General features: G+C 45.9%; 1 protein-coding gene and 1 pseudogene across 1 annotated transcript; both read left to right on the top strand.

Annotated features, from left to right (window-relative positions):
- The first annotated feature begins 258 nt into the window (after nt 1-258).
- LOC115022676 (acyl-coenzyme A thioesterase 1-like) lies at nt 259-3083 on the top strand. Its single transcript, XM_029453748.1, has 4 exons — nt 259-334; nt 587-1056; nt 1716-1918; nt 2175-3083. Exons 2-4 carry the CDS (start codon nt 597-599, stop codon nt 2778-2780), a joined length of 1269 nt encoding a protein of 422 aa, XP_029309608.1. The 5' UTR covers nt 259-334; nt 587-596; the 3' UTR covers nt 2781-3083.
- A 6865-nt stretch (nt 3084-9948) lies between these two features.
- On the top strand, nt 9949-15306 carry LOC115022677 (acyl-coenzyme A thioesterase 5-like; annotated as a pseudogene).
- Nucleotides 15307-16224: the final 918 nt, after the last annotated feature.

Here is a 16224-nt window from a genome sequence, read left to right as displayed (position 1 = left end):
AATCAAGCAAAAGATGTATTCACAAAATGGTTAAAATCCAAAAGGTTTAATCACAGTCCACTTCTCCACTGTCAATAAAATACTTAGATTGGTCACACACCTTGGAGGAACGTTCTGTGCCGACAGATGAGATCAAATTATTTATCGGATTAGTCAACAGTGAAGCACCTGTGTCCATTCACCCTGCCCTTGTGTCTTTGCCCTTTCCCCCCAGCTGTGACTCGTTCTTGTGATTTGTGTCTGTGTATATATACCTGTCTATCCCATTGTTCCTTATCTGTTCATCATCCATATTACTTTGATGTTACCTGGCGTGCGTCCTTGTGTCATCCTGGTTTGTGTTTTCACTTTACGTTTGACCTTATTTTATACTTTTAAGCTTTTATAAATAAAGCTCTCTTTTTGTTAAACATTTTTGTCTGCCGCTGTGCATTTGGGAGATGGTAGAGTTGTTGTAGAAAAGACATTGGGAGACACTAAGACAAACAGGGTGCAACACAAACATTATAACGTATGTATCTGCCATGTCAAAGTCTCTTGAAATAATGTGAGTGACCATTTTATTTGTTCATCTTGTGAATAAAAGAACAGAAGAGATGTCCGCCCAAGTCAGACTGAGGCTGCTGCCGAGAGCCAGGTGCATGTTTGATGAGCCCGTTCAGGTGAAGGTGGACGGACTGAGGTCGGGACATGTGGTCACCATGAGAGCCAGATCAACTGACGAGAAGGGGGTGGTGTTCAGCTCCTCGGCCTCCTACAAAGCTGATGAGAGCGGAGAGATCGACCTGGAGAGAGACCCCTCCCTCAGCGGGTCTTACATCGGGGTTGAACCCATGGGTCTGCTATGGTCGATGAGGCCAGATACTTTGCACAAAAGGTTTATAAAAACAAATTCAATAAACCCACACGTGGTGAAGTTCTCTGTGCAGGACGAGGAGGAGGGGAAGGGCAGGATGCTGGCAGAGGCGACCAATGAGAGGCTTCTGCTTGGAGAGGGGGTCAACCGGCGCCCCGTGAAAGAAGGGAATATACGAGGTGTCCTGTTCACTCCCCCAGGTTAGTCTATGTCTCTGTCATGCTTTACACCAAATAATTAGTAAAGTTAAAATACAAATGCTGGTATTATTTTATCTTGATTATTCTTAATACACCCCTGAAGAAACCAAAACAGTGAGTGTATTCTTGTAACGAGTGCTGCTTTTGTGGACAAAGCCTGATTAAACTTATTCTTTCTGACACAGAATCCATTGTCAATACACAATAATTAAATAGAATAAAAAATATTAGAAGTACCAAGTGGTTGGTAGAAAATAAAGTGATAATTGCACAATAATGATAAATAGCCTCCTCGTGGGTTTCAGACCTGGGGAAAAACAGAATCAGTTGAGTGTCATCTGCATAGCTGTGGTGGGAGAAGCAAGGAGAGTGAATGACAGAGCCAAGTGAGTTGGCGAACAGAGAAGGGGACACAGGATGGACGCCTGAGGAACCCCAGTGTTGCGTTGACAGGATTATGACACAGATCCTCTCCAAGTTACCCTGTAGGTACGGTCCTTCAGGTAGGATTTGAGCAGGGAGGGAGCAGAGCTTGAGACTCTCAGTTCTTGCAGCTGTAGTTATTATTCTTACTTTTGTTACAATTTAATTGCTGTATGTTGGATTTACTATAATTTCCATTTTGATGCCATTATGTGTTCTCATGTCTTTTGATCCAGGTGAAGGTCCGTTTCCTGCTGTGTTGGATCTGTACACTTTTGGGGGAGGATTGTCAGAGAAAAGGGCCTCTCTGCTGGCCAGCCATGGATTTGTGGTTCTGACTGTAGCACTGTACGGCCATGATAACATGGTGAAGAACATCAAAGAGGTCCATCTGGATTATTTTGAAGAAGCAATAGAGTTTTTGAAGAAACAAGATAAGGCGAGTTGTTTGAACAGTGCATTCCCAATCTTTGAGAATCTTGTTAGTTTATTTTGGGACACATTTTCGAGTTTGTCTTTCTGCCACAGTGTTATTATTATATCATCACTGGAATGCTAAAGTTTGAAACATTTCAAGCGCTGTTCTCTTGGCTAAAATGTTTTTGTCCATGCAAGTTATTTTACAAAAGAGCCAATCTCTGTGGCATCAAAATAAATGTTAAAAAGCAGCTAATAGTTTGCATGTGTTTCCACAGGTGGGCAGTAAAGTCGGTGTGATATCCATTTCAAAAAGTGCAGATATTTCACTATCAATGGCCTCGTACCTGCCAGATGTTGATGTCACAGTGTGGATTAATGGCTGCTCTGCCAATACATGGTTGCCCCTCTACTATAAGAAGAGCCTGATCCTCCCTCCATTAATGATCGACATCAGCAAGGTGATTCTCACAGAGTCAGGGGCCATTAATTGCAAGTATGCTATCCATAATCCGCTGGCAGAGGAGAACAAGGCCACCCTGGTCCCCATTGAACAAGCCAAAGGACGTTTCCTGTTCATGGCTTCAGAGGACGACCTCAACTGGGACAGCAAAGCTTACATGGAGCAGGTGGTGGAGAGACTGCAGCGTCATGGGAAGGACAACTTTGAGAGTGTGTCTTACCCCGGAGCAGGACATTATCTAGATCCGCCTTATGGTCCCCACTGCCCCTCCAGTTTTCATGCGGTAGCGGGCAAACCAGTCCTGTGGGGGGGTGAGCCCAGGTCCCACGCAGAAGCTAAAGTCCACATGTGGAAGAAGATCCAGGAGTTCCTCAGAACTCACCTGAGCTGTGATGATACACAGAGTAAAGCCAAATTATAGATACAAATGAATATCATGAAGACATACTAAAGGATAAACCACCAGCTGGTTAACTGAGAATAATTGTATAAGAATGTTTTGTAATGAAGAAAATTATTAAATGTTTGATTTGATGATTGAACATTTTATATGTTTAAAGATAATGATTGATTACAACCTGATGCAGGGTTACTTCTGTTCACAGAGAACTGTAATGGAACATTTAATATGTCCAAATTATTATTGTTTAATACTTGGTTCAATGAACTTCTGTCTTTCCCAACATATCTCTAACTTTATTTCTTCCCACCATATTCTTCTTGTGTCTATCCCAAATGGGTGAATCCTCTTCCCCTCCACTCACTGTTTTATTTGGTCCAACACCTGCAACTGTGTGAACTCTCCATCCCCCTTCTCTACTCCCTGTCTTTGTGGGTCAAATGTGACAATCTTCCACCCCTCCTTCTCTTTACTGTCTGTAAAATACATGAACACAGACTGATTGCACCCTGTATGATCCTTCTTTGCAAAGAATAAATACTCCAAAGACGAGTTAATTTCTCAAGACTCTTCATTTCAGTATTATAGACTTCACTGGTCATTTGTTAAGAACTTGATTAAACTTTCCACCACAGAACATTTTTATGTTGCGTTAGGGTTGTAGATTTGCTCATCTACAGTATTGTTACATCCCCAAGGTGTAGCTAGGGGACGAGGGGGACAATAACACAACAACCAATGATTGAGCGAGTCAGAGTGAACGTGTATAATTGTTTATTGCAAAAATAAACTGGTTCCAATGAACTCTCAAGTAAGGGTGAGGAAGGGACCAACTGGTTGAGCCAAACAAAATAAATATAACAAAACAGGGCCTGACTACTACTGTCCTTTCAAACAAAACACAAACAAAAGCGCTCACTAACTGATCGAATAACAAGTGGTGTAAAACATATACAGAGGTGGAAACAACCTGCTAAACTAGTGTTTCTAACAAAGAAGTCTCTACGTGGATGAAAAATGTACAGGGTACCCCAACTTACCTGAATCAACAACCTCACACCACACATGTTATATATTGATATTTTCACACATAGAATAGTATATAATTTGCTTGGTCAAGGACGTCAGCATTCGACCACGAATCAGGCTGAAGAGAGAGCAGGCTGAAGAGAGAGCAGGCCAGCTCTTCCTGGTCCTCCTTTAATGAAGGCCCTTCCTCCTGATAGGCCAGCCAATCAGGTAATTATCACCTACTTAGCTGACAGGTGAGAGAAGAGAGAAGAGAGAAGATGGATGGATGGATGGATGGATGGATGGATGGATGGATGGATGGATGGATGGATGGATGGATGGATGGATTCATCCCGAGGGAAATTTAGGCATCCAGTAACTTAAAAGACATTATACATTTATTAACATTACACCCTCTGGCCACCACAGACTGGTAGAATAGCAACAGTAGTTGTGTGTGGGAGTGTTTGTGAGAGAGAGTTAAAAAGGTACAGACAGGAGCACCTACGGTATATGTTAATTGGTATTAATTATAGCAAAACAATTTAAAATCTCACACCTAATACCTGATTATTTTTCTTTAAGTAGTTAATGTAACATGCTATAGTGCTGCTAACATGTAAACTAACATGCTTTAGTTGAATAGCATAGTAACATGCTTCTTTAAAATCAGGTTAAGAATTCTGTTTCTTAGAATTCTGTTCTCATTCCTTTAATGGTCATTGCAATAATAATAATAATAATAATAATAATAATATAATACTGTATACTGTGACATTTTCTGACATGGTTATCGTAGAAATCGTATACTGTTGCAACCCCAAGCACAAATAGGAATATTTGATCTATATTTATAATATAAGTTTGAGCAATAACGAGTAATGAGTCATAGCAATCAGAAACTGAAAAAATTACCAATCTGATAAAGATTAAGCTAAAATGAGATTGCTTTAACAGAAAAAGGAAATGAGCACAGCACGCATACAGCATCGAATATGACAATTACAAACATTCCATGGTGCACATACTGCACATTAGGATCATCAGTAGGCCTGAAGCACACCGGGGCACTTTATGGACATCACAGAGTCAGTCAGGTATAATGATCCATATCGATATTCTTGCTTACTGTTGTGTTTAAAGCTGTCTATGTCACGTGTGCAATAAGGGAAGGACCCAAACGCAGGACACAAACTTGGAGCAATAGGTAGGTGGTTTATTGAAGGGGTTTCCAGGGAAAGGGGACGGAGAACATCCGGCTCGTGGAGGCAGAGGGTGAAGTGGGTAGCAAGTAGCAAGCAGGCGGGTGGACAGGAAGCCAGGGATCCACTGTAGCTGAGTAGACGATCTAGCGACGAGTGGCTGAAGACTGGGGTTGATATACTGCTGGGTTGATGAGTTAATGGATGGCAGGAGTGAGGTTTGGGGCAGATGAGTTGACTGAACTGCAATCAAGGGAGAGTGAGGGGGGCGACACGCCCACAACACAGACACATACACAGAGAGAGAAACAAGCAGGCGACCCAGGGAAAACACAAGGAATGACAGGAGACGTGACCGTGACAGTAGCCCCCCTCAATGTGAGCCTCCAGGCGAACCACCAGGCTTGTCGGGGTGGGACCGATGGAAATCCCGGATGAGAGAGGAGTCCAAGACCAGATGGCGTGAAATCCAGATCCGCTCCTCAGGGCCGTATCCCTCCCAATCAACGAGGTATTGGTACCCCCTGCCTCTGTGGCACACGTCCAGCAACCGCCGGCCGGTGTAAGCCGGGTGGCCATCAATGACCCGGGTGGGCGGAGGGGAAGCGGCTGGAGAGCACAAAGCCCTGACACACCGGTTTCAAGTGAGAGATATTGAAGGTGGGATGGATCCTCATGGACTTCGGCAACTTTAGTCTCACAACAGATGGGTTGATAACAGTGACAATCTCAAATGGACCAATGAAGCGGGGTGAGAGTTTCCTAGAATCAGTCTTTAGGGGAATGTCCTTAGACGTAAACCAAACTTTCTAGCCTGGTACGTAGGTGGGGGCTGGGATTCGGTGGCGATCGGCGAGGCCAGTGCGGACCGAGCATCCCTCCAAACCCTGCGGTACCGGCGGAGATGAGCCTGGACTGATGGTACTGCAATGTCATCCTCCTGAGCGGGAAACAAGGGGGGTTGAAAGCCAAAGGAAAGTTCAAAAGGGGACATACCGGTTGCAGCGCTGGACAGAGTTGTGGGCATACTCAATCCAGGCGAGTTGGGAGCTCCAGGAGGAGGGATTCCTGGCGGTGACACAGCGAAAAGCTGCTTCCAGATCCTGATTGGCGCGCTCGGTCTGGCCGTTAGTCTGGGGTGGAAATCAGAGGAGAGGCTCACCGTGGTGGCAAGAGCTCGGCAGAATGCTCTCCACACCTGTGAGACAAATTGTGGGCCTTGGTCGGAAACGATATCTGAAGGGATTACGTGAAGCCGAAACACATGATTGACCAGCAGCTCGGACGTCTCAAGGGCTGTAGGAAGCTTAGGGAGAGCCACAAAGTGCACAGCTTTTGAAAAACGATCAACAATTGTTAGAATGTCTGAGTTACCTTGGGACAGGGGTAAACCCGTGACGAAATCGAGGGCAATGTGGGACCATGGACGGCTGGGAATGGGCAAGGGGCGGAGCAGACCAGCAGGTGGACGGTGAGAGGACTTTCCACGAGCACACACTGTACAGGCAGAAACAAAGGCACGTGTGTCAGCGTCCATAGTGGACCACCAGAAATGTCTCTTCATGAGGGACAGAGTGCGGCCTATCCCCGGATGACAGGCAAACCGGGACGAGTGTCCCCACTGAAGCACCTGGGAGCGAACAGAGTTAGGAACAAACAGACAGTTAGGTGGCCCAGTACCTGGCTCTGGCCGAGTTTGTTGAGCCTCCTTAACCAAGGATTCAATCTCCCAGGTAACTGCCGCCACAACAGACGAGGTAGGGAGGATGGCGTCAGGACTGGCAGGGACCTCTTCAGAGACATGCTGGCGAGAGAGCATCAGGTTTAATATTCCGGGAGCCAGGGCGGTAGGTAAGAGTGAACCTGAAGTGGCCAAAAAACAACGCCCAACGGGTTTGGCGGGTGTTTAGGCGTTTGGCTGTTTGAATGTTTGCAAGGTTCTTATGATCAGTCCAAACAATAAATGGGTGTTCAGCTCCCTCAAGCCAGTGTCTCCATTCCTCCAGAGGTAGTTTGACAGCCAGTAACTCCCGGTTTCCTATGTCGTAGTTCCGCTCAGCTGGGGATAGGCGGCGAGAGAGAAAGGCACAGGGGTGAAGTTTCTGGTCTGAGAGAGAGCGTTGAGACAGAACAGCACTGACACCCGTGTCGGAAGCATCCACCTCCACAACGAACTGTCGAGAGGGGTCGGGCTGAACCAGGATAGGGGCAGAGGTGAAGTGTCTCTTCAGTTAAGTGAATGCTCGTCCTGCCTCAGGGGTACAGGAGAAGGGAACTGCTGAAGAGGTGAGTTGGGTCAGGGGGGCTGCCACACGACTATAGTCTCTAATGAACCATAGGTAGAAATTGGCAAAACCAAGGAACCGCTGGAGCTGTTTCACTGATAAGGGTCTTGGCCACTCCGCCACTGCCAGAATCTTTTCAGGATCCGTCTTCACCTGCCCGCCTTCGAAGATGAAACCCAAAAAACCCACTGAACTGACGTGGGACTCACATTTCTCGATCTTGACAAACAGCTTGTTCTCGAGGAGCCTCAGTAGAACTTGGTGGACATGCTGAATGTGTTCTGTAATGTTGCGAGAAAAAAATCAGAATGTCGTCCAAGTACACAATAACAGAGCGGTTGAGGAAGTCCCGGAGCACGTCGTTGACCAGAGCCTGGAAAACCGCAGGAGCGTTGGTTAATCCGAAGGGCATTACCAGGTACTCAACGTAGCCAAGGGGGTGTTAAATGCTGTCTTCCACTCATCTCCTTCTCGAATCCTAAACAGGTGGTACACGTTCCTCAAATCCAGCTTGGTGAAGATAGTGGCACCATGGAGAGGCTCAAAAGCTGAGTTGATCAGAGGTAGCGGGTACTTTTTTTTTAAAAATGGTGATGTTGTTCAGCCCTCGGAAGTCAATGCATGGCAGTAGGGATTTATCCTTCTTGGACACAAAAAAGAAGCCAGCACCAATATGAGAAGAGTAATGCCAGCAACGAGGGATTATTTGATTTACTTCTCCATGGTCTCCCTCTCAGGACGTGACAGGTTGTATAGCCGACTGGAAGGTAGGGGAGCACCAGAGAGTAAGTCAATGGCACAATCATAGGGGCGATGGGGAGGCAAAGCGAGAGCACGTTGCTTACTAAAAACTTCACCGAGATCATGATATTCGAGGGGAATGCTGGAAAGGTTTGGAGGCTCACAGACTAGTGGCGTGATTGTAACAGTGCCCCCTGTGGGGGGAATGGCAGACTGCAAGCATGATGAATGACAAAAGGGACTCCAACTTACAACTTTGCCGTGGTCCAGTCAAAATGGGGGTTGTGACGCCAGAATCCACTAAAACCAACAGGGGTAACGACTCTTGATTCCAACACAGGGTGGCGTGAAACTTCAGGCGTTCGAAGGGTGGAGAAGAAGTTTGACTCACCAGTTTCCCCACTTTTACCGGTGAGCCTAGTCTTTTGGCTGAAAGGGGCAGGAAGACAGGAAATGGCCGGTCCGGCCGCAGTACAGGCACTCCCCTGCTCTCATCCTTCGGAGATTCTCAGCTGGAGACAGTCAAGCATGACCCTACTCTGATTAATCTGCTTAATCTAAGGACCTAACCTCCTCCCTGAAAGCCACCTCCCGACCAATATCCCTGTTAAGACCAATCTGAAATGCAGTGATAAGGGCAGAATCATTCCAGCCTGATTCAACTGCCAAACTGCAAAATTTTCCTATGTACTCACGGACACTGAGCTTGCCCTGTTGCAGTTTTGTTAAGTGTTGACCTGCGAGCTGCCCCCGTACAGGGTGGTCAAAAACAAGGCTTAATTCAGCTGAAAAAGCTACAAAAGACTGGGCTGTGGTGGAGCCTTGCACATAGAGGGCATTGTACAAGCTAAGTGGGGCTCCCTCCAACAGATTAAAAATGTAAGCTACTTTAGCTACCTCACTGCTGTAGGGGGATGGCTGGGCATCAAAAGCTAGCTGACACTGTGTTAGGAACTCACGGCAGGTGTTGGGGTTACCAGAATACTTGGATGGGGTGGGATGTGAGGCTCAGAAACTGGAGAGGCATGAGGAGCTTGTTGGGCAGCTACTGGTTGCTGAGCAGAGGTTGCTGCCACAGCTTGGGTCTGTTGGAAACAGAGCGTTGCCAGTGTGGAGGTGATGTCCCTCGACTGATCCACAACGGTTTGCAGCGTGTGCTCCTGATAACCCAAACGCTGTCCCTGGTTGGAGATTGCAGTCTTCAAAACGTCATAGTCCTCAGGGCCCATGGTGGCTAGATCGTTCTGTCACGCGTGCAACAAGGGAAGGACCCAAACGCAGGACACAAACTTGGAGCAATAGGTAGGAGGTTTATTGAAGGGGTTTCCAGGGAAAGGGGACGGAGAACATCCGGCTCGTGGAGGCCGAGGGTGAGGGTGAGGGTGAGGGTGAGGTGGGTGGACAGGATGCCAGGAATCCACTGTAGCTGAGTACACGATCTAGCGACGAGTGGCTGAAGACTGGGGTTGATATACTGCTGGGTTGATGAGTTAATGGATGGCAGGAGTGAGGCTTGGAGCAGGTGAGTTGACTGAACTGCAATCAAGGGAGAGTGAGGGGGGCGACACGCCCATGACACAGACACATACACAGAGAGAGAAACAAGCAGGCGACCCAGGGAAAACACAAGGAATGACAGGAGGCGTGACCGTGTCTATGTCTATCTTGTGTAGTGGCTCACAACATGAGAGAAATCAAGCAAAAGATGTATTCACAAAATGGTTAAAATCCAAAAGGTTTAATCACAGTCCACTTCTCCACTGTCAATAAAATACTTAGATTGGTCACACACCTTGGAGGAACGTTCTGTGCCGACAGATGAGATCAAATTATTTATCGGATTAGTCAACAGTGAAGCACCTGTGTCCATTCACCCTGCCCTTGTGTCTTTGCCCTTTCCCCCCAGCTGTGACTCGTTCTTGTGATTTGTGTCTGTGTATATATACCTGTCTATCCCATTGTTCCTTATCTGTTCATCATCCATATTACTTTGATGTTACCTGGCGTGCGTCCTTGTGTCATCCTGGTTTGTGTTTTCACTTTACGTTTGACCTTATTTTATACTTTTAAGCTTTTATAAATAAAGCTCTCTTTTTGTTAAACATTTTTGTCTGCCGCTGTGCATTTGGGTCCTCACCATTTCTCCACCGTAAAAGTTATTGTATTTCTTAAATTGGTTTGGGAGATGGTAGAGTTGTTGTAGAAAAGACATTGGGAGACACTAAGACAAACAGGGTGCAACACAAACATTATAACGTATGTATCTGCCATGTCAAAGTCTCTTGAAATAATGTGAGTGACCATTTTATTTGTTCATCTTGTGAATAAAAGAACAGAAGAGATGTCCGCCCAAGTCAGACTGAGGCTGCTGCCGAGAGCCAGGTGCATGTTTGATGAGCCCGTTCAGGTGAAGGTGGCCAGGCTGAGGTCGGGACATGTGGTCACCATGAGAGCCAGATCGACTGACGAGAAGGGGGTGGTGTTCAGCTCCTCGGCCTCCTACAAAGCTGATGAGAGCGGGGAGATCGACCTGAAGAGAGACCCCTCCCTTAGCGGGACTTACATCGGGATTGAACCCATGGGTCTGCAGTGGTCGATGAGGCCAGATACTTTGCACAAAAGGTTTATAAAAACAAATTCAATAAACCCACACATGGTGAAGTTCTCTGTGCATGACAAGGAGGAGGGGAAGGGTAGGATGCTGGCAGAGGCGACCAATGAGAGGCTTCTGCTTGGAGAGGGGGTCAACCTGGCACCCCGTGAACGAGGGGAATATACGAGGTGTCCTGTTCACTCCCCCAGGTTAGTCTATGTCTCTGTCATGCTTTACATCAAATAATTAGTAAAGTTAAAATACAAATGCTGCTATTTTATCATGATTATTTTTAACACATCCCTGAAGAAACCAAAACAGTGAATGTATTCTTCTAACAAGTGCTGCTTTCGTGGACAAAGCCGGATTAAACTTATTCTTTCTGACACAGAATCCATTGTCAACCAACAACACTATTAATATAAACCAGGAGGGGAACCTTTTTTCCTATCAAGGGCCATTTTATTATTTACATCCTTCGAGGGCCATACTAGTTATTGAACTCATAACCTCTGCAACATTTTTTAAGATGCAGCCCATTCATTTCACCTTTCTTTTATGCTGTGCAAAAAAGCAACTTTTCTATCCATGTATCTTTGTTTTATCAGAAATCCTTTATTGGTCCCACAACGGGGAGACTTATCTTGTCACATCAAAAGAACATATGAAGTAAAAAGGCAGTACACAACAATTAAATAGAATACAAAATATTATAAGTACCAAGTGGTTGATAGAAAATAAAGTGATAATTGCACATGGCAGTGGTGGAACAGTCTGTTCTTGGTGTGGTGGTCTACCTATCTATCTTTCCATGTTTTTATGTTACGCTCTGCAGAGAGCTGCTTTTTGGGCCAAACTCCGCCGAAGAGCGTTAACTTTATCCAAACGCACTCGTCCTTTCAGCTCGTGCAGTTTGGCATGTTTCGTGCTGTAATGACGCTCGAGATTATCTCCGCACAAACTAGGCACACTGGCCTTTTACTTCCACAAAGAAATCATCGTTCGTCCATTTCTCCTGGAAAGTGACATTGTGCATCCACCTTTCTGTTTTACACTCGCCACACTGCATTCGCTGATGTCAATGACCGTCTCGTTTAATATTGAAGTTTTTTGACATGACGTGACCACGTGATGACATGTTCCGCACGTGTTGTGTTCAAGGACCCCGAACTTGGCCCAGTCAGTCGCCCGTTTTATTCTATTGCTGTCTAGATTTTTTTTGCGTGTGTTTATGAATTACCTCGAGGGACGGATAAAATGGTCTCGTGGGCCATACACGGCCCGTAGGCCGTACACGACCCGTTGGCCGTACACGACCCGTAGGCCGTACACGACCCGTTGGCCGTACACGACCCGTTGGCCGGAGGTTCCAACCCATAGACTGTATATAAGAAGTGGACGTAATTACCCTGACGTCACCCATTGGTTTGTTGACTACCGTTTTTTTTAAACATCGAGTTTAACATCTTGGCTGTCACTTTTTGGAACCAGAAATGACACGAGACGATGGAGTAAATAACAACCTGGTGCTGAACATGACAATATTAGGCAACCAAAATGATCCGAGCCTCCTCGTGGGTTTCAGACCTGGGGAAAACAGAATCAGTTGAGTGTCATCTGCATAGCTGTGGTGGGAGAAGCAATGAGAGTGAATGACAGAGCCAAGTGAGTTGGCGAACAGAGAAGGGGACACAGGATGGACGCCTGAGGAACCCCAGTGTTGCGTTGACAGGATTATGACACAGATCCTCTCCAAGTTACCCTGTAGGTATGGTCCTTCAGGTAGGATTTGAGCAGGGGGAGAGCAGAGCCTGAGACTCCCAGTTCTTGCAGCTGTAGTTTTTACTTTTACTTTTGTTACAAGTTAATTGCTGTATGTTGGATTTACTATAATTTCCATTTTGATATCATAAAAATGTATGCCATTATGTGTTCATGTCTTTTGATCCAGGTGAAGGTCCGTTCCCTGCTGTGTTGGATCTGTACACTTTTAGCAGAGGTGTGTCAGAGGAAAGGGCCTCTCTGCTGGCCAGCCATAGATTTATGGTTCTGACCGTAGCACTGTACAGCCATGATGACATGGTGAAGAACATCAAAGAGGTCCATCTGGATTATGTCAAAGAAGCAATAGAGTTTTTAAAGAAACAAGATAAGGTTGAGTTGTTTGAACAGTGCAGTCCCAATCTCTGAGAATCTTGTTAGTTTTTTTTGGGGCTCATTTTCGAGTTTGTCTTTCTACCACAGTGTTATTATTATTATTATATCATCACTGGAATGCTAAGGTTTGAAACATTTCAAGTGCGGTACTTATTGGTTAAAGTGTTTAGGTTCATGTACAGTATGTTTATTTACAAAAGAGCCAATCTGTGTAACGGTATGATCAAGACAGAAGGGAGGTGGGACTCAATTGCACGACAGAGAGGCAGATAAATGTTGAATGGAAATGGTCTATGGTACACGCATAGATAGTTGAACATACAAAGTATCAAGGGGTAATCCAGGAGCAGAGTCGGGTCACGGAAACAGGTTTGGTACACGGGCAGATACTCAGCGTAACAGCACAGCAGACAAGGATCAGGCAAGGGCAGAATCGAGTCACGAAAACAAGGTCGAGGAAGCCGGGGAATCAAACGCTTGGGAAACAGGAAGACGGGACTAATGCTGGAACTCTTGACATCGAAGTACGAAGACGAACGGGCAACGAGAGACAAAACAGACTATATACACACACCAAGAAGTGAAGAGGGAACGAGACACAGGTGAGGACACTAACGAACAGATTGGGAACACCTGGGGGTAGGAAGTAGAAACAACAGAGAACAGGTAATTAACTAAATAAAACAGGAAGTACAAACACAACACAACATCTAACGAACAGGCCGAGACCTACTAGTACCCCCCCCCTCTAGGGACGGCACCTGACGTCCCAGGTGCATCAGGATGCTGGCGGTGGAAATCCTGGATCAGAGTATGGTCCACAATGTTCTTGGTAGCCACCCACTGTCTCTCCTCAGGACCATACCCCTCCCAATCCACCAGGTATTGACGACCCCTGCCCCTCTTTCTCACCGCCAGGAGACGCTTGACCGTGTAGACGTTCCCCCCTCGAAGAACCGGGGGGAGGTGGGGGTTTGGTTTTGGGAACCAAATTACTCTCCTTCACAGGTTTTATTCTAGACACATGAAAGGTGGGGTGTACTCTGATGGACCGTGGTAATTGCAGCCTCACTGCTACAGGGTTGATGACCCTGGAGATCGGGAACGGGCCCACAAACCGTGGAGCCAATTTGCGTGACTCCACCCGTAGAGGAAGGTCCTTGGTGGACAACCACACCCTCTGTCCTAGACGGCTGAGTCCATGTCTTTGGCCAGTTCGTACTGTAACAGTACGATGAAGACAGAAGGGAGGTGGGACTCAATTGCACAACACAGAGGCAGATAAATGTTGAATGGAAATGGTCTTTACTGAAAACAACAGAGAACAGGTAATTAACAAAATAAAACAGGAAGTACAAACACAACACAAAACATCTAACGAACAGGCCGAGACCTAATAATCTGTGTGGCATCAAAATAAATGGTAAAAAGCAACTAATAGTTTGCATGTGTTTCCACAGGTGGGCAGTAAAGTCGGTGTGATATCCATTTCAAAAAGTGCAGATATTGCACTATCAATGGCCTCTTACCTGCCAGATGTTGATGTCACAGTGTGGATTAATGGCTGCTCTGCCAATACATGGTTGCCCTTCTACTATAAGAAGAGCCTGATCCTCCCTCCGTTAATGATCGACATCAGCAAGGTGATTCTCACAGAGTCAGGGGCCGTTAATGGCAAGTATGCTATCCATAATCCGCTGGCAGAGGAGAACAAGGCCACCCTGGTCCCCATTGAACAAGCCAAAGGATGTTTCCTGTTCATGGCTTCAGAGGACGACCTCAACTGGGACAGCAAAGCTTACATGGAGCAGGTGGTGGAGAGACTGCAGCGTCATGGGAAGGACAACTTTGAGAGTGTGTGTTACCCCGGTGCGGGACATTACCTAGAGCCGCCTTATGGACCCCACTGCCCCTCCAGTTTTCATGCGGTAGCGGGCAAACCAGTCCTGCGGGGGAGGTGAGCCCAGGTCCCACGCAGAAGCTGAAGTCCACATGTGGAAGAAGATCCAGGAGTTCCTCAGAACTCACCTGAGCTGTGATGATACACCGACTAAAGCCAAATTATAGATGCAAATAAAATTACATAATCTACAATAAGCCCCCTTGCTCTGACATGTAATGTGTTAAAATAATAACAGAGTGATACAATTAATTCCCCCTTGTGGGACTAATAAATTAATATTTTCTTTCTTTCTTTGAAAGTGATTTAAAGCTTTACAATTATTCATCTATTTGTTATATTGAATATGCACTATATTTACTTTTTATTTAGCAGTCTGATTTTAAGATTGGATTCGTTGCACCAAATAACACCCGAAACTTTCCAGCTTTACTATAAATGCACTGCTCACCATAGAGTAAGCTCCTGGATGTTTATTATGAAGGCAAGGGACTGATTTCAGACTCACACCAGTGAATATTGAGCCATCATCATGTCTAACCAGTTACAACCCTATTTCAGTATCATGTACACATTGTATGTATGCATGTAGCCACAATCAGTAGCTCCAATGAGAAGTTAAGAAAACTTTCTTTAGCAACATTTTGAAAAATAAACTTCTCAAGCAGAATTGAAAACAATGGTGTGGCGTGTGGTTAGGGCGCCGGCTGCTGGGGAGAGACAGGAGTGTCCCAGCTGGAGGCCAGACAGCTGAGCGGAATCAGGTAATCAGTCACATAATAAATGCATGGTGATGGCCTGGTTCTGTTCTCTTGCAGTAGGCTGGGTTCCAGAGGATACGGAGACCCTCCTTCAGCCACAGCAGAGTACAGCAGAGCCGCGGACAGGAGAGCGACCTGTCAGCTGTGACTTTAAAGTAACATTACCTGCGTGAGCCTGAAGGCAGTGGCGAAGAAAGCTGTGTGTGACGCTATCCCTCCTCTCTGTCCTTGTAACGGACTGTGGACACAAATGGATTTGGCAATAGTTAGAAAGTTAAATCTATGTGCGGCTCTCAAGGTTATAGTGGCACACTTGAGTAGTGTAAGCGTTTGTATGAACACTGTTAAGAAAACTAAGGGCAATAAATACTTGACAATGGCAGGTTCCATGTGTGAAAAGGCTGTTTTGTTTTAACTTACTCTTCTTGAATTCCTTGATGATGACACATGATGGAAATGTATGAAGCTTTTATAGGTTTATAAATGTTTCAACCTCCCCTTCAGACTCACCGTGCAACGCTCAGCTGATCACCTCGAAACAACCTTGGCAAAATAGAAGAGAACTAAAAAGGAAATGAGAGGCGGAGGAACAAAACATGACTTATTGGTGACTATCTCATCCTGATCTTTCCATCTCGCTCACTATTCAGAGACGAGAGATAACATGTTATTGTTCCTAGCAGGCTCGCTACCGTGCAAGTTCAAGATAACAGTACCAGCCTTGATCTGCCTCCTCGATTTATTGAGCTGCATTGTTGTAAAGCTCTTTCACTGCCTCGCCTCTATTCTCTGTGTTTATGTATCTGACTGCTCCC

Source organism: Cottoperca gobio, chromosome 17 (genome assembly GCF_900634415.1).
Source record: "Cottoperca gobio chromosome 17, fCotGob3.1, whole genome shotgun sequence".
NCBI classification, from domain to species: domain Eukaryota; kingdom Metazoa; phylum Chordata; class Actinopteri; order Perciformes; family Bovichtidae; genus Cottoperca; species Cottoperca gobio.
Note: the sequence above shows the minus strand (reverse complement) of the source record. Positions and strands in the feature narration are given on the sequence as shown.